Source organism: Choloepus didactylus, chromosome 2 (assembly GCF_015220235.1).
Source record: "Choloepus didactylus isolate mChoDid1 chromosome 2, mChoDid1.pri, whole genome shotgun sequence".
Taxonomy (NCBI): domain Eukaryota; kingdom Metazoa; phylum Chordata; class Mammalia; order Pilosa; family Megalonychidae; genus Choloepus; species Choloepus didactylus.
The window spans coordinates 622,766-644,023 of NC_051308.1; the positions used below are offsets into that span (position 1 = coordinate 622,766).

The 21,258-nt window shown below is 41.6% G+C and overlaps 1 protein-coding gene across 1 annotated transcript in view; it reads left to right on the forward strand.

Annotated features, from left to right (window-relative positions):
- The first annotated feature begins 309 nt into the window (after window positions 1–309).
- The window catches only part of UST (uronyl 2-sulfotransferase), a 372,714-nt gene continuing 351,765 nt past the window's right edge, over window positions 310–21,258 (forward strand). The window contains exon 1 of the mRNA XM_037819198.1: window positions 310–962. Within this exon, the coding sequence (XP_037675126.1) occupies window positions 710–962 (253 nt within the window). The 5' untranslated portion in view covers window positions 310–709. The remainder of the gene's footprint in view (window positions 963–21,258) is intronic.

Sequence of the window (21,258 nt, forward strand, 5' to 3'; positions counted from 1 at the left end):
TTTTGTAAGAACTCTCATGGGATATGGAAGGAGAACCAAGTTTTTGAAGTGAAAAAAAAAAAAAAAAAAAAAACCAAACAGTGAAATACGTCTTGCTTCTTCGCGCCAGTGAAGTCAGCAGGCCCCAAGAGGTCGCTGGCGGCGCAGGAACCGCGGCCAGATGCTGGAGAGAGGGGAGAGGGAAAGCACACCCAGAAACTTTCTTCCTTGAAGCCAGTACCCCCCGCCCCTCTCCGCAGAGGCAGTAATGTGACACCGAGAGAACCCGGAGACCCGCGGACAGGGGGAGCAGGGCGGGCCGGCCGCGGGCTGGAGAGGGTGAGGAAGGGAGGGCGAGTCCCGGCCCGGGAGGAGGGGCGAGGCCCGTGTCCACCTCCTGCTCCGCTGGGCCGCTTTGAGAGGAGCCCGAGCCGGGACAAAACACGCCCAGAGCGACAGGCACAGAGTCGGGGTCCACGCGGGCGCTGGCGGCCGGGAGGGGCGCGGGCGGCAGGCGCAGGCAGTGAGCCGGTGGCGGGCGGCGCCCCGAGCCGGGGCTGGGCACGTCGGCCCTAGGGCCGCGGCGGCGGGGACATGCCGAAGAAAGTCCCCTGAACCGCAGCCTGGGCCCCCAGCCGCCCGCGCCCCCAAGTCGGTGGCCGCGCTCTCCGCACGCGGATGGTGGCCCTTCCCCAGCGCCGGCGGGCGGTGCGCGGCGGCGGCGCCGGCGATGAGGCAGCAGCAGCTCGGCGGAGGCGGTGGCGGCGGCGCGGGGTCCTGGCCCCGCGGGGCCCCTCCGGGGGGTTCCGGCCCGGGCCTTGGCGGCTGGAGGCGCCGGGCCTTCCCGCTGCCGTGCCCGCGTTTCTCCCTCCGGGACTACGGCCTCTGCATGGCCGCCCTGCTGCTCTTCTGCCTGGGATCGCTCTGCTACCAGCTGGGCGGAGGACCCCCACGCTTCCTGCTCGACCTGCGCCAGTACCTAGGTAAGTTCGGTCGCCAAGTCGGGCGAAGCGAGAGTGGGGTGGCTGTCCCCGGGCTTCTCGCGAGCCTCCGCCGCCGCCCTAAGTTCCCGAGCCCCAAGGCGCGCGCCGCCGGAGCGCCTCTCCTGCGTCCAACGGTGCGCTTAAGTGGGGCGCGGGGTTCACGGGCCGGGCAGGTCCCGGGGCTGGGTCAGGGGGCGTGTGGGGGTGAGCGTGCTCATCGTCAGGCCTGGGGCTCAGGGTCAGGAGAAGGGAAGGGACAGTGCGCTCCCTGGCACTGCGGTAATCGCGACCGCGTCGGGCCACACTCGGTGCGTTCAGAGAGTTCTCCGCGAAACCCCTGCCTGCCCAGCTTGGGCTCTGCAGGCGCCTCCTCTCCCGACAGTCCTTTGCGCCCGCGTGCCTCCTGTCACAACTCTGCCGTCCGAATCGGTGGGTCAGGAGCACGGTCGGGACCGGCCGAAGCGGGAGAAGGAAGCACCCTCTCGCGTGGAGACGAACTCGGAGGCCACACGTCCCGCTCGCTAAGCGCACGCCGGGTTCCGGCTAGTACTGGGCGCCCGGCCTAGAGGGAGGCAAGCCCCGCGCGTGGGGCCAGAAGGCCATGCGGGGTACGGTGGGCGAGGCAGAGGCCGAGAGCTGCAGCTTCTTGCCAACGTCCGAGGCGAGTGGCCCGAGTGTCTGAAGATACGGCATAGACCAGGCGGGCGCGAGGCAGGGGGCTACGGAGTGCACACTGCCAGGGTCAGAGGCCCCCGTCACGGAGGCCGCCACCCTCACCCCAAATGTCCCTTACTGGTAGAAGCCCCGGGACCAGAAAACAGACTGTTTAGAAGGAAAATAACACCTCAGCAAAATGGCAAATGTGTTAGCATTTTGAGATGTAAGGGTAGACAAAATAATGCTTTTTCTACGTAGAAAGGGTCATATTTTGGAAAGTCCTACTTTTATTTCAGTAAAAGCTTGAGGAGAACTATGATTTTGCAGAGGCTGTAGGAAAATATTGTGCAAGTACATTCCAAAGTACCATAATTAGAAAATGTAGTTATCTGTTGGGTTGAGGTAGTGACCTTTGTTACAATTTTGAGGGAGTCAAATCTCTGATTTCTTAAGTTCTGTATTTTGGAGTCTTATAGCTTCATAGGCTTGCAGACACTTGCTTATGTTTCAAAGATAACTTTATTTTCACCATCAACAACAATCAGTGTATCTTGGCATTGTGAGGTAAGTTTTGTTGAAGCTTAGGGGTCTTTCTGCGTAAGATCTGATAATGACTTCATTGCGAAAGTTCCTTTTAAGAAAAATATGAGGCCAGTTGTAGGCAAAGCACATTTCTGCTCATGGCCCTTAGGGGCACTGGACTTTGGACAGGGCTCTCACTTCACAGGCCTCAGTTTCTTCAGGGTGAAATTAGGGGCCAGAATGGATTGTCACTAAAAGTTCTACCCAGCTCCTAAAATGTGGTTCTGATTCCCTTCTTGGAGTGGGAGATGGGGTCCATCCAAACTTGGGGGTGGGAAAAAAGGGACCCCCTTGTTTTTTTATCACAAAGGATAAAAACAAGAAACTTCAGTATGTATCCTGGTAACCTTCTGAAAATTGAGCCAAATACATACTGTATCCATAATTTAGTGCTTTCACTATACATTTCATAAAAGGAGGCCTGATAAATGTGGATGGCCTGATAAAAACTGTAGAAAGGTGAATTCAGAGTATTTACTCAGGGAACTAGGAAGCATTGGAAGAACACTACCCCATTATTAACTTATCATTAAGTTTCTGACTGACATGATGGGTTAAAAAAATGATCTCTGTTGTGAACTATAAATAGGAGACCCTCTGCCAAATTTGTTCCCTGTTGTTTTGTCGCACAACTGTAATGACTTTGGGGAAAAGTAGACTTGTGGTCTTTAGAAGAGTCTAAAATAAACCCTTAATAATATAAGGCCAAGGTGTTTGCAAAAGTTTTTTTCTCCTTGTTTCCTCTGTTCTATTATTTTAGAGCCTGTCATGTGTTTTTTGTTCTATGAAACAAATTTGTAGTTACTAAACATATCCTCTCAGTTTCCTTAGTTAGCTGATTTTGGAGGCAAGTATTTTTCTCAAATACACCTCATGTAAAGTCAAAATTTTTTGACTCAAAATAATATTTATTTCAATTTTTTTTCTTTACAGGATATTATTTTAATATTCTTGTGCAATAAATATGTCTAGGACATAGTAGGTACTCAATTAATCTTGTTGAGGTAGTGACTGAATAATACTATTGTATCAAAAAAGGATGATAATTTAATATATTGAACACTGTCACAGTGAAACCGAGAGATAAGGCATTTATGATACAAGGTAACATTTATGGTATATGTGCAACACTGTAAGTAAGTGCTATTGTTATTCCCATTTTAGAAATAAGAGAATGAAGGCAAAGAGCTCAATTCACTTGCTGAAGACACAGTGAGTAAGGCAGGACCTGAGCCTTAATCTTTCTGATTTCAGTACCCCCTGCACTGCAGTTTAAGAGATAAGATGGGAAAACAGCCAAGATGCCAGAGGGTATCTAAAGAGATGACTGGCTAAAAATTTTCATATTTACTTCCATAATTTCACTTTCCTTTTCTTGATACTTTTATTCTGAATATCTTGAGGCCAGCAGAGAATGGAATTATTTCAAGTAGCCAGACTGCTCAAATTTTCACTTTCTTGTATTAATGTCCAGGATGCTACCTCCATTTACTAGGAATTTGACTCACCCAGGGCTGTACAACTGGAAGTGATGTTCATTGGAATCTCAACTTCCTGACTGCCTTCTCTTTCCACGTCTAGGGTAGTGGTTCTCTGCATAAGATCCTGGGACCTGCAGCATCAGCATCACCTGGAACTTGTTACAAATGCAAACTCTCTGCTCCCATCCCAGATCTACTGAATGAAAAGTCTGGGTGAGAGGCCCAGCACTGGGAGGTTTAGCGAGTCTTCCAGGTGATTCTGATGCACATTCAAATTTGAGAACTATTGTTCTGGGGGGCAACTGTTCCTTTCAGGAGACTTGTTATGTGTTTGAGAGGAAAAAGGATGAGAAAGAGATGGGATTTGTAAAGTATTTTAAGGGTGATGTACCCAGTTGCGTGTATTAAAATTTCAACATTTGAAGATGTGTCTACTTTGCTGGTTAAGCTCCTTTGTTTCAAGGGAAGGTCTAGCCTGGCTTTCCTCTCTGCGAGGTTAGGAGATGCTTGGAAGGGGTAAAGTGGACCAACCAGGAAGAGTTGGGTGGGGAAGGTAAAGGAGTCAGTGGTGAGGTTTACTCTTCCTACACAGCAGCTGGCACCAACCACTTCCTTCTTTCTAGTCAGTTTGGGGAAGGCAAAAGTATGTTCCTCTTAAAGAACTTTCTGCTTAAAGAACTTTAACAGTGCAAAAGAGGAAAGAAAGTTGGGGGGGGATAATACAGGGATAACTACTGTCTTGATTTTATCCCCTTCAAATGGGTAGAGGGAGAATACAAACATAATGGAGTAAACACATAAATATAGGAAATTGTTAAACTTGGAGACCACAATTTTTTCCGTTTCCATATATTCATCCTTTTTTCCTCCCTCCCTCCCTTCCTTTCCTCCCTATGTCCCTCCCTCCTTCTTTCTTTCCTTGTCTTTCTTTGTTTCTCTTTTTTTCTCCCCCCCCCCCACACACACCTTCCTCCCTTTCTTCCTTATTTCCCATGGAAAACAAATAAGAATCTCCCCCCAGAAATTAGGTCATGATGCAACCTCTATGCCAGTAACCTCATTACTTGTAAGCTGTGGAAATATTTTAAAAACTTGAAATAAGACTTATTATGTTGATATAAATGTAATAAGCCAGATAGATGGCTTACTACTGATCTTATAGGCCAGCAAGCTCTAATTATTTTTCACCCAGCCTTGAATATGTGATTTAGCCTTTATGGGAACTAAATTTATAGGATTGATCTTGAATTGATGTGCTACATAATTATACACTTTCCTTCCCATTTTAAATTTATACCACTTTAACTGCAGGGATATAACACTTTAGTTCGCAGAATTGCCAATCTTTATACATGATTGTGGCAATTTTGTGTCAAAAAAATGAAAGGGGAAAAGATAATTTTATTGAATTTGAAATTCTCTAAATTTAAATAAATTTAAGGGAAAATGTGAAAATGAAGGGCTAGATCTGTTATAAAATAGCATCCCTAAATCTCAAAAGCCAAATTTTATTTTTCTTCTGCACATGGTTTACATTTTGCACTCTAGGCCCCAAATAGTAATCTAGGAAGTAAATGCATGATATATGATGTTATTAATAGAAATTGTTGACATAAAAAGAAAATGACATTCTTGTTCATAGCTGCAAATTTATCTTGCAGGGTTGACTGGGCCACAGCAGCACTGTATTAGAGGAATGACAGAAAGTGCAATTCAACTATGACTGTCTCTCCAGGAAACACATAGCATGAATGGTGAAAGCATTCTGCCTTGTAAACTATTTTTAGTGTAGACTAGTCTCAGTATGAACTGTTTAAAAATACATATAAATATGTATTATCTGGATACTGTGTTTCTTCAAATTCCCTGTCACCAATCCAGGTTTAAAACACTGGTTGGTTTTATTTTTGAGAAACTAGAATGAATGTAAGTTGCAGTCCCCAAAGAAACAGTGTATCTTTTGGTTCCCCAGAGGGAAGCTGTAGGAGCAGAAACAGTAGTTTGTCCTGCAGCTGTACCAATGGATGTGAGTAACTGACAATTGAGTGGTGTATCATAGAATAGATTATAGCTGCTGGAATTAGGAGTTGTTGCTTTTTTATTTATTTATTTTTTTTTTTGGGTAAGAAGACTTGGCCGTAAGTAAATTTTATCTTATTTTTATTATGGAAACTCAAATTTAAACAAGCAATGATAAACATAAAGCCTTTGTATATGAGACCTGTGGACAGAAACACTATTTCATCAAAAATTCTTGCTTGCAGAAGTTAAAAGAGTATAGCAACTATTTTGCAAGAGAATTCCAGTTGAAGTACATTTCAGTACTTGCTGTTAATTTTGAGACGTGGGAAGGATAATGCTGGATTGAACATAATACTGTTATGTATTACTCTCTGCATTAGAGGTGTGCACCTTATCAAGAGGCAAGAAAGTTAGTTTTATACTTTAGTTCCTTTCAAAGTGCTAAGTACAGTGTCTGGGTATATAGTAAACCCCAAATGGATTCTTACTAATTGTTTGAAAATCAGGACCTCTTCAAAAGAGTCTCAGGGTATTGTTTTAGAATGATCAATGACTTTGAATGTTAAGCACTTTGGTTGTCTGAATTTAGCGCTAATGTATACTTAACGGGCATCTATTTACAGATGTCTCAAAGATTACTGTGACTTATGTGTGGAATATGAGTGTAGCCAGTTTTGAACAGCAGATTATCGTATAATCGATGTATGAGTATTTTATCTTTGGATTTCCTCATTAGCATGCAGCAGATGAACCAGCAGGACAAAACATTTGGGTAGATTAAGTTCCTTATACAATGTACCCTGAGACTGCTGAGGAATTCCTTGAGCATTCTCATAAAATTAGAATTCATATGCAATTCATTTGGTATTCACATTTTGGGGAGGTTTCTCTTTAGTCAAATAACATGATTTAGGAAGAAATATTGTTTTTCTGAAAGTATTAGAACATTTTATTGTATTTTAAAAATACATATTATCAAAATAAGAAGTGTTAAAATATATACAGTCAATTAGATGCTGTCTGGTAGAGTCTCAATTTGAATAATTTGTAACACTCTCATTCAAAATTACCAAGGAGCAGATAGCTGTTTAGTGTTGAGGCTACGATATATCTCTTAGTCTGTGTCAAGCTTATTATCAGTTGTCTGTAATTTCCCAAAGATAGCTATTGGCTCATTTTTCTTGTCTCACCGCCTGCCTGTCTGCTGCTATTGCCTCTTTGCTGATAGTTTAGGAAGCTGAAACTCTAAGATTTTTGAGCTCCTATAGTATTTATTTCATGTTCTCTTCTGAATTTTTGACATTCTGCCTTGTATTGTGATAATTTGTGGGCAAGCATGGGGTGTTGCACAAACTAGGCCCTCAAGAAATATCTGTTGATTCAATATATTTGTTAAGGAGACTGGTCTTCACTAGGTTTGCAACCCTGCTTCGTTTGGTCTATATTTTAAGTACAGAGCATGTGAGGGGTGCTGGGAAAGACTCTACCTCAGTTGATGTCTGCAGCCTATGTCTCCTTCAGTGTCCTAAGCCCAGGCTCCAAACATTGAAATCACTTGTGACATATCGTTCTAGAAACTTTTCCTTCTGTGCATCAGAGTAATTGTCTATCTCTTACCTTTGGGGATTTGGAATTACCTTTAAGTGTGCTTTCTGTAGTTCAGAATTGTGAGGTCTATCTGGAGATTTGGTTGCAAACAACTGGAAGGCAAATTTCTTGTTTTTTGTCATTTTTCCCAGCCTCAGACCAGTTATTTTGGGGGTTTGCAGAACAGCAGTTTGTCTGTCTTGGTAGTGATTTGCGTTAAATTAACCGATAGATTTCAAACATGACTTTAAGTATTTAAGGAGATGATACCTTGGGTTGATGTGATTTTTGAAATAATGACTGAACAGATTTTAGCTTAGAACTACAAAATGACAGACTATAAAATTAGGGCTCAATGTACCATCCTACTTAACCTTGTTTGATGAAATGTATTGAGAATCCCTTAAGTTATGGCTTCTATGGCATCTCTCAGTGAATAAACTAAATAATTCTTAGTTTTTTCACTGATAGATGGTTTAAATAACCATTTTTATTTAACTGATCTGTATTTATAGAAACACCATTATTTCCACAGTTCAGTTTGTCTTTCACAATCTTGATTAAAAGAAAAATGAAATTATTCTGTAACATATACATTGCATTTTCCCCCAGCCATACAGCAAATGTGCATTGAAGGCCTTCTGTGGGTCGGAAGCATCGGAAACTGGAAAGAAGATGGATTTTGGTATGAATGAGTACGCTGCCATTTCTTAACTGAGTGAACCCAATTTTCCTATTTCTCTGAACCTCAGGAGTTTTAATCTACACAATGGGATTAATAACTACTGTTTTGTAGGTTAGTTATATGACCCAAGGCCCGGCATTGGAATTCAACAAATGTTAAATTTCTGACCACTTTCTTTGCCTCCCTCTGACTCTGTCTCTTTGTGGCACACATGCACATGTGTAGGTGCATGTGCACATGCATGAGCACACATTCTCACACAAATATATGCTAGGGGAGTGTACCAGTTTGTATATATTATGCCCCCGGAAAAAGCCATGTTCTTTGATGCAGTCTTGTGGGAGCAGACATATTACTGTTGATTAAGTTGGAACGTTTGGATTAGGTTGTTTCCAAGGAGATGTGCCCCACCCAACTGTGGGTGATAACTCTGGATAATTTCCATGGAGGTGTGGCCCCACCCATTCAGCATGGACCTTAATTGGTTTACTAGAACACTGTATAAGCTCAGACAGAAGGAGCAAGCTTGCTACAGCCTCAAGGGACACTTTGAAGAATGCACAGGAGCTGAGAGAGGAGCTACAACTTACAGAGACATTTTGAAGACGGCCATTGAAAGCAGACTTTTGCTCCGGAGAAGCTAAGAGAGGACAAAATGCCCCAAGAGCAACACTTTGAAGAATGCCCAGGAACTGAGAGAGAAGCTAGAACACAGTCCAGCATCAACAGATGCCAGCTGCATGCCTTCCCAGCTAACAGAGGTTTTTGGACACCATTTGCCGTCTTTCAGTGAAAGTACCCTTTGTTGATGCATTACCTTGGATGCTTTATTGCCTTAAGACTGTAACTGTGTAACCAAATAAACCCCCTTTATAAAAGCCAATCCATTTTCAGTGTTTTGCAAAAGGGCAGCGTTATCAAACTGGAACAGGGAGCATGCTTAGTCACTCATGGCTTGACTTCAAATCAAAAATCAATCCAGGAAAATATGGTTTGGAAAAGTTACAGATTAACAGCTTCAGCCCTCAACAACCTAGCAATCCCAGAGCAGTGAGAGAATCAGATCTCCAGAGTCGTAGCAACATGTAATACTCAGAATGTCTAGTTCTAAACCAAAAATACAAAACAAACAAAGAAATAGGAAAGTATGGCCCTTTCACAGGGAAAAAAAGTATTTGTCAGAAGCCATCCCTGAAGAAGCTCATACTTTCGAATTACTAGTCAAAGACTTTAAATCAACTGTCTTAGATATGTTCAAGGAATTTGAGCTAAAGGAATTCATATACAAAGAACTAAAGGAAATTAGGAAAGTGTGTCTGAACAAAATAAAGAGATGGAAATTATGAAAAGGAACCAAACAAAAATTTTGGAGCTGCAAAGTACAATGATTGAAATTAAAAACTCATTGGACAGATTCAGCAGCAGATTTGAACAGAAAGAGAATGCATCAGTGAACTTGAAGAGAAAACAATTGAAATTATCTTGAGTGAGGATCAAAAAGAAGAAATAATAAAGAAAAAGGAACAAAGCCTGAGGGACCCCATGGAATACTTTCTAGTGTATCAACATATGCATCATTAGAGCCTCAGAAGGACAAGAGAGAGAAAAAGGGTCAGAAGAAGTATTTATATAAATAATGGCCCCAAACTTCCCAAATCTGATGAAAGACATGAATATATACACCCAGGAATCTCAATGAAATCCAAGCAGGAGACACTCTACAAGTTCTGCACCAAGACACGGTATAATGACACTTTAAAATCCAAAGATGAAGAGACAGTGTTGAAAGCAGCAAGAGAAAAGCGACTTGTCACATACAAGATTACAGTAGATTTCTCATCAGAAGCCATGGAGGCCAGAAGACAGTGGGATGACATATTTAAAGTCATTAAAGATAAAAACTGTCAACCAAGAATTCTATGTCTGGCAAAATTATCTTTCAAAACCGAAGGAGAAATTAGGACATATACAGATAAACAAATATTGAAAGAGGTCATTATCAGAAGACCTGCTCTACAGCACATGCTGAAGGGAGTCCTTCAGGCTGAGATAAAGGGACACTAGATGGTAACTTGAATCCATAAGAAGAAATAAGGAACACTGGTGAAGGTAACTACATGGGTAAATGCAAAATCCTGTATTATTGTACTTTTAGTTTGGAACTGCTCCCCTTCCCCTGTATAACTTAACAGGCAAATGTGTAAAATGACATTTTAATCTGTGTTAATGGGATACAATGTATGAAGATGTAATCAGAGACAAAAACTTTATATGGGGGGAGGGAAGGAGATATAGAGGAATAGAGAGTTTGTGTACTATTGAGACTAGGTTGGTACTATTTGAATTAGGTTGTTATTAGTTTAAGATGTTAATTGTAATTACAAAGGTAGACACTAAGAAAATAACTAAAAATTATAGAGAAAAGGAAAGTACGGAATCAAAATGGTACACTACAAAAAAAAAAAAACTACATAAAAAGGCAGTAATGGATTAATTTCAAAGAATTTTTAAATTTTACACCAAAAGCACACACATCAAAAGAAAAATAGATATAGTGGACTTCATAAAAATTAAAAACTTTGGGGCAATCAAAGGACATTATCAGGAAAGTGAAAAGACAACCTACAGAATGGGAGAAAATATTTGGAAACCATATATATGATAAAGGTTTAACATTCAAAATATGTAAGGAACTCCTATAACTCAATAACAAAAAGACAAAGAACCCAATTAAAAAATGGTTCAACAATTTAAATACATATTTCTACAAAGAAGATATTCAAATGGCCAAAAAGCACTGAAAAGATGCTCAACATAATTAGCCATTAAATAAATGCAAATCAAAACCACAAGGAGATACAACTTCACACCTGCTAGGATGGCTATTACTAAAAAAAAACAAACTGAAAACATTTGTTGGAGAGGATGCTGAGAAATAGGAACACTCATTTATTGTTGGTGGGACTGTAAAATGGTGTAGTCACTGTGGAAACCAGTTTGGTGGTGTCTCAGAAGGTTAGCCATTTGTACACCAATGTTCATCATGGCATTATTCACAACAGCCATACAGTGGAAGCAACCCAAGAGTCTATCAGATGAGTGGCTAAACAAAATGTGGTCTATCTATACAATGGAATATTATTTAGTTGTAAAATGAAGTGCTCATACATGGTACAACACGGATGAACCTTGAAGACATTACATTGAGTGGAATAAGCCAGACACAAAATGACAAATATTGTATGATTTCTTTTTTTTTTTTTTTTTTTTTTTTTGTAGTTTAATGTATTTTAATAGCAAACTTACAGGAACAGCACAGAAGACAGACATTAAAAACATGTACTTGCATGTAGGACAACTCAGAAAAGTTTAGTGAATGGGTGGAATCTGCTGTATGATAAAAATGCTACAAACACCATTTAGTTGCCATCAATAAGAAATTTACTTGTTTTAAAATAATCCAAATGCTGGCATATCCAGAAAAATTTAGCAGGTTTATTTATAATTGTTATAAAGTTGAACTGTTGAAACTTGTTCCCTGAAACATTTTGACTTACATTAATGCTTTATGTCCCCACATTTATTAAAAATTCACACAAATGAAAATGGAAAAACTGCTAATACCTGATTTCTGTCCCCTATTTTTCCATTCGCAGTCATATACTGAGGTACCTTTTGACCCCATGGAAAAAAACTATCTAACATTCAGAACTACCAATAACAGGAATAAGAAGAAGAAAAAAAATTTTTTTTTTTAAGAATGAAATGTTTCCCATCAAAATGGATTCTTAAGCACGTTCTTCACTATGCGGCATGCTAACTGGATGTCTTTTGGCATAATTGTTACACGTTTGGCATGGATAGCACACCGGTTGGTGTCTTCAAAAAGGCCAACCAGATAGGCCTCACTTGCCTCCTGCAAAGCACCAATTGCTGCACTCTGGAAGCGCAGATCTCTTTTGAAGTCCTGAGCAATTTCTCCCACCAGATGCTGGAAGGCAAGTTTGCGAATCAGAAGTTCAATGGACTTCTGAGAACGTCTAATTTCACGGAGTGCCACAGTACCAGGCCTGTAATGATGAGGTTTCTTCACCACTCCAGTAAAGGGCGCACTCTTGCGAGTGGCTTTTGTAGCCCGTTGCTTGCTGGGTGCTTTACCGCCGGCCGGTTTGCGGGCAGTCTGCTCTGTAGGAGCCATGGTATTGAGACCTCCTTACTTACCCCCTTCTGCTTCGGCTGGAGCTTGGCGAGCTGGAGGCGCTGGTGTGAGAGAGCGACGGCGGCGCGGTGGCGGCTGCAAACACAATTCGATTTCTTGTGTATAAAATACTTAGAATACACCAATTCATAGAGTCAGAAAGCAGAATAGTGGTTACCAGAAGTGTCGGGAGGTGGGAATGGGAATTTATTGCTTAATAAGGATGAGTTTTGGTTTGGGATGATGAAAGTAATCTGGAATAGTGGTGAAAGTTGCATAGCACTGTCAGTGTACTTAATGTCAAAGAGTTGTCCATTTAACATGGTTAAAAGGATTTTTATGTTAAATGTATTTTACTATTATTAAAGTTAAATTAAGACATTATTAAAAACACAGTCTAAGCAAGAAATAGGAAAATACCAAATGGCTATTTTTGTGGCTTATTGTGCCACTCTCACCCTCAGATTGGTGAGGGCTATTTAACAAAAGATGACAAGTTCCATCTGTTTGCCCCATTAATTACATACACGTGGACTTTCTAGCTTTGTCTTAGTCTTCCAGGGTTGCTTGAATTAAAAAACAGGAATTTATCATCTCACAGTTCTGGAGGCTACAAGTCAAAAAATCAAGGTGTCGGCAGCATCATGCTTTCCCCAAAATGTGGCGTCCTGGCGGTAACTTGAGGGCAATCCATAAGTCAGTCTCTGCCTCTGCCCATGGTTCGCTTGCTTGCTCTCTCTCTATGTATATATCTGTATCTGTATCTATATCTCTATTTCTATCTCTATCCCATCTCTCAATTTCTCAGTCTCTCTCTGTCAGTGTGCAAATTTCCTCACTTATAATAAGGACTCCAGGTATATTGGATTAAGACTCACCTTGATTCATTTTGGCCTTATCTTATCTGATCCCATCTTCAAAAATACTATTTACAAGTGAGTCTACATTCACAGGACCAGGAGTTAGGACTTGAACATGTCTTTTTTGGGGGGGGAATGTGATTCAAACCATAACAGGCTTTGTATGTTCTCTTCTGCCCCATACCAACAGACTTCCAAGAACACATTCTTTGCACCGCCTGCTTTCCTCTGTTTTTAATTTATCCACATGCTTTTCTTCTCGCACAACCCTGCATTCACAAAATAAAAATGGTTGTATACTTGAGCCATGCTGTAGCTTAGTCCCTGGAATTGCAGCTGCTGTTTTAGGATTGAACAAATGATTCATACATTATGGCTTTTCTGCTTGAAGAAGCAAAAGGGCCCTCTCAACAATGATCCTGATACCAGGCATACCCTCTGACTGCTATGAAAACCTCTCCCATCCATAATGGAATGGCCACACCCAGTGGTGTGTCCACATTCATTTATGCGGCTCCCACTTCCCTTCACAGTTTTTTTAAATCATATTTTTTTATTGTAGAATATATACATAGAAGTGATAACTTGCCAAGTGCTATTCAACAGGTAGTTAGAGAGCAAATTTCAAAGATTTCAAAGATTGTTATGGGTTGCAGTTCCACAGTTTCAGTTATTTCCTTATTGTGAAATATAACATATATGCAAAAAAGGTAATATCACTCAAAGTATGATTTAACAAGTATTTTTGTAGGAAATTTCCAAAAATATCATGAGTTGCAGTACAATGGTTTCAGTTATTTCCTTATGGTTTAAATATAACATATATACAAAAAGGTGATAACTTTCAAATTACCATTTAACAAGTAGCTATAGAGCAAATTTCAAATGATGCTATGAGTTAAGAGTTCCACTATTTCACTTCTTTCCTTCTAGCTATTCTAATACCCTAGCAACTAAAAAAGATTATATAGCGATTCAGCATTCACAACCCTTTGTTAAATTCCATCTTGTCTGTTGCTACCCCTTCCTCTAGTGTAATCAGTTTCCCAGTCTTCAAGGATGTCTAGGCAGTGACCACCCTAACTTGTTCATGTTGTAAAGGGGTGTTGGACATTATGGGAAAAGGGAACACATCTGGTTGATCTTCTTGAACAAGCTATTGCCTCTAGACTTAACTGGGATAGGAGTTCTCTGGAGGATTTAAGTTTTGAAGAATAAACTTAGTGAATGAAACTTTTATAGCATCTCTTTAAGGTTTTCGGGACTACTATTGACTTGGGGCTTATCATGCTGTGGTCATTTGGCATATCTAGCTGAAGCTTGCTTAGGAGTAACCTCCAGGACAGCCTCTTGACTCTATTTGAAATCTCTTAGCCACTGAAACCTTATTTTGTTGCCTTTCTTTTTTGCTTCACATTTAAAGTCAGAGCAAGAGCAGTGAATCAAAGCAGTGGGTCATGTCTTTGCCAAGATGCTGGTAACCTTGCTTCCATTTCCCCATCCTCTGCTTTCTCATGTTGCCCTGGTCCTCCCCAGTCCCTAGTGCGTGTTGGGGTAAATGACAGCCACTTGGCTATTCCCATCTGTTGCAACTGGTCACCTAATTCCTTGAGACGTTGAAAACAGATGCTGACTTTACATTATTTGATAGAAAGTTAAATCTGTGACCTTACAATTCCTGCTTTGATACAAAGACCATCTGACCTGATGCCTTCCAGTCAGATCAACAGATCGGTCACACAAAGCAGTACTGGTTGATGGAGGACGCGGGAGCAGGCTTTGGCTGCCTGATATGAAATGGTCCACCGTAGTTCGGTGATTAGTGTTGCCAAGTAACGTGGGCTTGCTAGACTTCAATCTCTTCATCTCTAAAATGGAGTTGATTAAATCCATGATTCTCAGCTGTTTTCTTTCCCTGGGCCCTGGTCAGTAACAGTGTTTCCTTGTAGTGTGGATGGCCCATCTGGAAATATGTTCCTGTGGTCAAGAGAGAGTGGTGGAAGTGTGGGTGGCTTTGCATTCTTTAAAAAAGTCCCCTAGGTGATTTTTATATGCAGCCTATTCTGCTAAAGCTGCCATTAAGTAAAATACCAGAAATGGATTGGCTTCTATAAAGGGATTTGTTAGGTTGCAAATTTATAGTTCTAAGGCCATAAAGGTGTCCCAACTAAGGCATCAACAAGAGGATACCTTCACTGAAGAAAGGCTGTTGGCATCCAAAACACCTCTGTCAGGTGGGAGGGCATGTGGCTGGCATCTGCTGGTCCTTTGCTCCTGGGTTCTGGTTTCAAAATGGCTTTCTCCAAAATGTCTCTGGACTTCTGTCTCTCTTAGCTCCTGTGCATCCTTGCTTGTTCTCCCAGGGTGTTTCTCTCTAAGCATCTGGGGGTCCTCTCTTAGTTTCTCTGGGGCAAACTCTGGGCCTCATCTCTCAGCTTAGCATCTCCAAATCTCTTTTGTCTACATCTCCAAGCTTCTGCATCTATGTTGGTCTCTGAATTCTCTTAAAGACTCCAGTAAACTAATTAAGACCCACCTTGAATGGGCAGGGTCACGCCTCCATGGAAATAATGTAATCAAAATGTCTCACCCACAGTTGGATGGATCACATCTCCATGGAACCAACCTAATCAAAAGATCCCACCCATAGTAAGTCTGTGCCCACAAGATTGGATTAAAAGAACATGGCTTTTGTGGGGGACATAGTCAATTCCAACCAGCACACAGCCCAAGGGAGAATGCTTCTCTTCTCTTCAGAATCACTGGGTTAGATGCTTTCTAAGGTTCTTTCTACTCTTAAAATCATGGGTTGAAAGAGATAAGAAGCCATTTAACCATAGCAACTGAAAATATAAGGCTATTTTCTCTGAAGCCAAATACTTCTTTAAAAGATTGCAGGAGTCAGGCAACAAAGGCAAATGGAATAAGCAAAAACTCTTCAGGCAATCATGTCCAAAGTCTTGATCATAGTTTTAGTTTTTGTTTCTTTGTCTTCATTTGGCAGCATTTTTTCTCCACCCTGTGTTTGTCCCAGCCAGCCTGGGCAATAAGAAGGTAGAATCTCACACAAGAAATTGTGGGAAGCAGAGTACCCCTAGGAAAGCCTAGGGAGAGGAAGCAGAGTCAGGCATAGGTTTATAAAGTTCAGAATCTCATGGTTTAATGTAAGAAAGAAGGGAGGCAGGAGGTGTGAGCAAGCTGGGCTGTTGAGGGAGGATTTCCACAGCCTCCATACAGCTGCCTTATCCTGCCGTTCCCAGCCCACCCCCATCCTGCCGCGGGCAGCTCCGCAGCCACAGGAGCCCTTGACGGTGTGGTGAACTGCTCCCTGCTAGTTTCCATCTACCTCTCCTAGTTCTTCCTCCTGGAGCTACACTGAAGAAGTCAATTGGGCTTCATAGATGTCTTCTTTTGAAAATACAGTTTTATTGAAATATATTCACACACCATACAATCATCCAAAGTGTACAACAGTTGTTCACAGCACTATCACATAGTTGTGCACTTCATAGATGTCTTAATCTGCCAGGCTGCTCTGACAAATATCACACAATGCACTGGCTTAAACAGCAAGCATTTATTGGCTCACAGTTTTGAGGCTAGAGAATGTCCAGAATCAAGGCTTGCTTTCTCCTGGGGTCTGTAGTGTTCTGGTGCTGGCTGCCAGCAATCCTTGGGGTTCCTTGGCTTGCATCTCTGTCTGCCATCACATGGTGATGTCCTCTCCTTTCCGTTAGCTCTGTGATTTTCTCTGACTTCTGGCTTCTTCTCTTTCTAAGTTCTCTAGTACTCTGGATTAGGACTCACCCTGATTCAGCTGGCCAGACTAACTGAAAATAACATCTTTTCAAAGGTCCTATTTACAAGTGGTTTCACACCTACGGGAATGGGGATTAAGTTTAAGAACATGCCTTTTGTTGGGCTATGTAATTCAATCTACCTCAATGATCTTGTATATAATTGAAGATATGGAGATGGCTGTCATGTCACCCCCACCACCCCCCAACACACATATTTTCCACATAGGTCTGTCTTTCATCAGTTCCTCATCTGAAGTAGTTTTCAGACACAGAAAGCACACATAACAAAGGAAAACACTACTTTAAAGCGAAACCTTTTGAACAAGAGCACACTTTAAACAAAGCAAAAAGACTCAAACTAGGAACAGGTGTTTCCCCACTAAATGGGAATAATATGCAGATAGGAAGAAATTCAATAAAGCAATAAGAAAAAAAAAGAAACAATCCATGAGATAAATGGGCAAAGAATCTGAGCAGGCAGTTCACAGAAGAGGAAATGCACATGGCCACTGAGCTTAGAAAAGGATGACATGATTGTCCTTCCTTTAAACATCCTTGTCCCTTTCCTCTGTCTCTATGGTCCTTAACTTTGGGCTCCAAATGGAGGAATTTTCTACTTGCTTCTGTTGTGAGCCTTCATTGTGCAGCCTCTTCCAAACTGTCTCCTGAGAATGACTGAACAACCCTGCCCTGTTCTGTAGTTTTTAGAGGAGAGAGGGGCTGGGGCAGCTGCAGCAGGAGCCCTGCCTGCCTCGGGTCTGAAATAAGAAGGTGTTACTGAGTTCTTGGAGCCACATCTGACTTGGATGCTCTTGCCTGTGCTCAGAAACATACACAGTTAGCAACCAACAGAGCCTGCACCCTGCTCTGCTTCTGTCCGTCTTGGGATGTCGTTGAGTTCCTGAGAAGCACAGGACGGAAGGAACTGGAGCCATGTGGTACTTAGAATGCAGGATCTTGCCTGGAAGTGCTTTTTTCAACATCTGAGAAAACCGTGGAACTGACTCATTGCATGGAGTTTTATAGAAATGCAGTTGCTGACTTGTTGCAGTTTTGTTCTGCTTCGGTGTCAGAAGTCATCCAACTGTGTGAAAAAAAAGTACGTAAAATCACATACAGCTTTTGACACTTAAGAGGAAGTTATTTTTACCATTGTGTGTGTGTGCATGTGTGTGTGTGTGTATGTATGTTGCAGAGTGGGGAAATGGAAAATGACACTTGACCCAGAAGCCGGGCAGGACTGAGTAGGAAAGTGAAGTGTGTTAGCCTTTGGGCTGGGGCTCTCTGTGTCCGTGGCCAGCCAGCCTGGCCTGAGGACGTTGGTGTGGATGTGTCTCAACAGTTCAAGGCAGGAGTTCTTGTGTAAAGGACTCTGAGATGAGAGTGGGGCTGGTTTCAGCAGTTCAGGGGTGACATTGGTTACTCCTGAACATGTTTTGTGCTCCAGAAACTCCATAGAAGCTGCTCTCTACTTAAGGGTGCATCATGGAGATAAAAATGGAGAAAATAAAAACCCAGTTGGTATGGTGTTTTTATTTTGCTTTGGCAGATGACACGATTAAGGCCATATTTGCTTTGCTCGTGTTTTTCCCAACTCCAAAGGCTGTGAGCTTGTTGAGGTGTGATCTGAGGCCCTATGGAGTCTGAGATATTTGAGATTATGTTTTTTCAGTCATTCGGTGACATGGAGAAGTTCCCAGAAATTAAAGTGAGTGGAGAAGGAAGTATAGAGCTATCATTTAGAGATCATATTTTGAATCTCATCAGTTCTTAGCTTGATGGTGAACTTCTCAAATGCATTTGGAAAACATTTGGTTCGACCATTCTTAGGACCTGCTCTCCTGCCTGCACATCCCTGCCCAAAATTTCTACTTGACTTTGGACACATACGCAGTTCAGATGGTATTGGTCTGTTTCTGACCTGAACTGTAGCACAGAGAAGGTGTTTTTAGTTGTGTCGTTAGATGTGCTCTGTCTTGGCAGGGATCATACTTGGACATACCTGGGTTACTGGGCAGTCTTCGATCTTTGGGTTCCATTTGCTTAATGGTAGAATGGATTGTGGTGCCACTCTCTTGTTCCCTTCTCCAGTTTTCCCTGGTCTCCCAGTCAGAAAGAAGGAGACACTTGGTGATTTCAGAGTGAGTCTTGCTTATGAGGCTTTTATTGCATTGAAGTTTCACATGGACGAGAACACATGCAATCCTGTTGCTTACATACACCCAGCCTCTTTCATGTTGGGCTCCTCAGCCTTCATCTCTTTCCATCGTTTTTTCCATCTCTCCAGCTTCATTCCTTCAACACACATTTATGAAGCACCAATTTTGCGGCAGGTGGTGGAGACAGAGTGACCAGTCTTCTGTCTACATGGAGGGACAGAAAGGAACTGTGATCCAACGTGAGGAGTGATGGGACAGCCTTTGTGGAAGGAGCAGGCAAGCAGGGGTGGGTTGTGCCTGGCTGTGGCTAGACTGATGAACCCTTTGGTTAAGGCTCTCTTTCTGCCAATAGATCACAGGTTCTCAAGCCCAGCTGCTCCCGTGGAATCACCTGGAGAGCTTTGGAAAATACTGATGCCCATTCATTTGGTCAGGGCTGGGGCATGGACATTTGCATGTGATAAAAACTACCTATGTAATGCTAATATGCAACCAGAGCAGAGAACCCCTGTGTTTTGGCTTGCTAAAGCCGATGAGTTGCAATGTACCAAGGTTGCCTTTTAGAGTGGAGATTTATTAATTTACAAGTTTACACTTCTGAATCTGTAAAAATGTCCAAGTCAAGGCATCATTACACAGTATCTGGACACCTCTGTTATATATCAAGCCTGCTGCTCCTTCTTTCCCAGGTTTTTTTACTTTCAGCTTCTGGCTGCTCTGTCTGTGGCTTTCTTTCTGAGCTTCTGTGTTTTTTCTCTTTGTCTTCTCTGGCTTTTCTCTCCCAGCTTCTCTGGGACTTTTCTTCTGTGTTCTCTGTCTTTTATCCTCTTTTAAAGGACTCCGGTAAGAGGATTAAGACTCACCCTGAATGAGGTGGGTCACACACATCTCAAGTTAAGATCCTGCTCACCAAAAGATCCTACTTGAAATGGATCCACATCCACAGAAATGGATTAAATTTAAGAACATGATCTTTTCTGGGGTAGATACAGCTTCAAAGCATCACACCCTGTGATAGCTGTGGTGCTGGGAAGTTTTATGAGTGCATTCGGTCCTCCTGCAGTACTGTGGAGGGGTGCTTTACCTTGATCTATAATCTTTAATTTGGCTGTGATTTATAACACTTGGGCTTGTCTTTTCTATACCTGCTATTCTTTTTTTTAATGCAATTTTATTGAGATATATTCACACACCAAATAATCGTCCAGAGTGTACAATCGGTGGTTCACAGAATCATCATATAGTTGTGCAGTCATCACCACAATCAATTTTGAACATTTTCATTACTCCAAAAAAATAAAAACAAAAATAAAAAAGAACACCCAAAACATCCCCTACCCCTTATCCCCCCCCATTATTATTATTATTTTTTGTCTTTATTTTCTTATTCATCTGTCCATAATCTATATACCCACTGTTCTTAAACTTTACGTGCATTCAGATCACTCAGGGATCTTGTTAAAATACAGTCTCTGATGCAGCAAGTCTGGGGGTGGAACTGAGGTTCATCAGGCTTCCAGTGTTGGCTGGGCTCCTGGTCTGAGGACCACACTTTGACAAGGGAGGGTAGACACTGTAGAATTTCTGCAAGTAATTAATACTTGTAAACAATCTATTAAATGCCTAGCCCACTAAGGTTCTGTGCTAACAAATATTTCATACATTTACTTTTCATTGAATTTTCATTCACCAATTTGTTTGAATTTAAGAGCACTGGATTTTCCTTGAGTGAGAGCCACATATCTGCATGATTCCAGTTTAACATGTCTGTCTATGAATCTTTGCAATCTATGGTAGTGAAATACAGGCTGTTCTGAGGTTTGTGAACATAGTTTGACCTAATGTTAAGTTCATTAAGAAGCATGGGAAGTAAAACAATTGGTCTCGATTATAAAAGTTTCTTCAAATAGCAATAGAAGACTCTTGAATTGTTTTTCTAGACAAATTACTTATCTTAACTTATTAAATTTTGATATAAAGGCATAATATTGGAACTCGTTGCCAAGTGTCCCTAACATCCAGATACTCTAGGCAAAGTTTATTTATGGCCAGAGTAAATAAACAGCATTACTTCAGAAAGCCTGATGTGCTATCCCAGCCAAACAAGAAGAAATCAAAGAAGGACTCTGTGCGGTGCTTTAAAAACACAATCTTTCAGAAATAATTAAAGCTGTTAATACATCACATTATAGAAAATTGGAAAATATAAAAAGCACTAAGGAGATAATCAAAAACATGCTAGTTTCTTTCCTCACAACTGCTTTG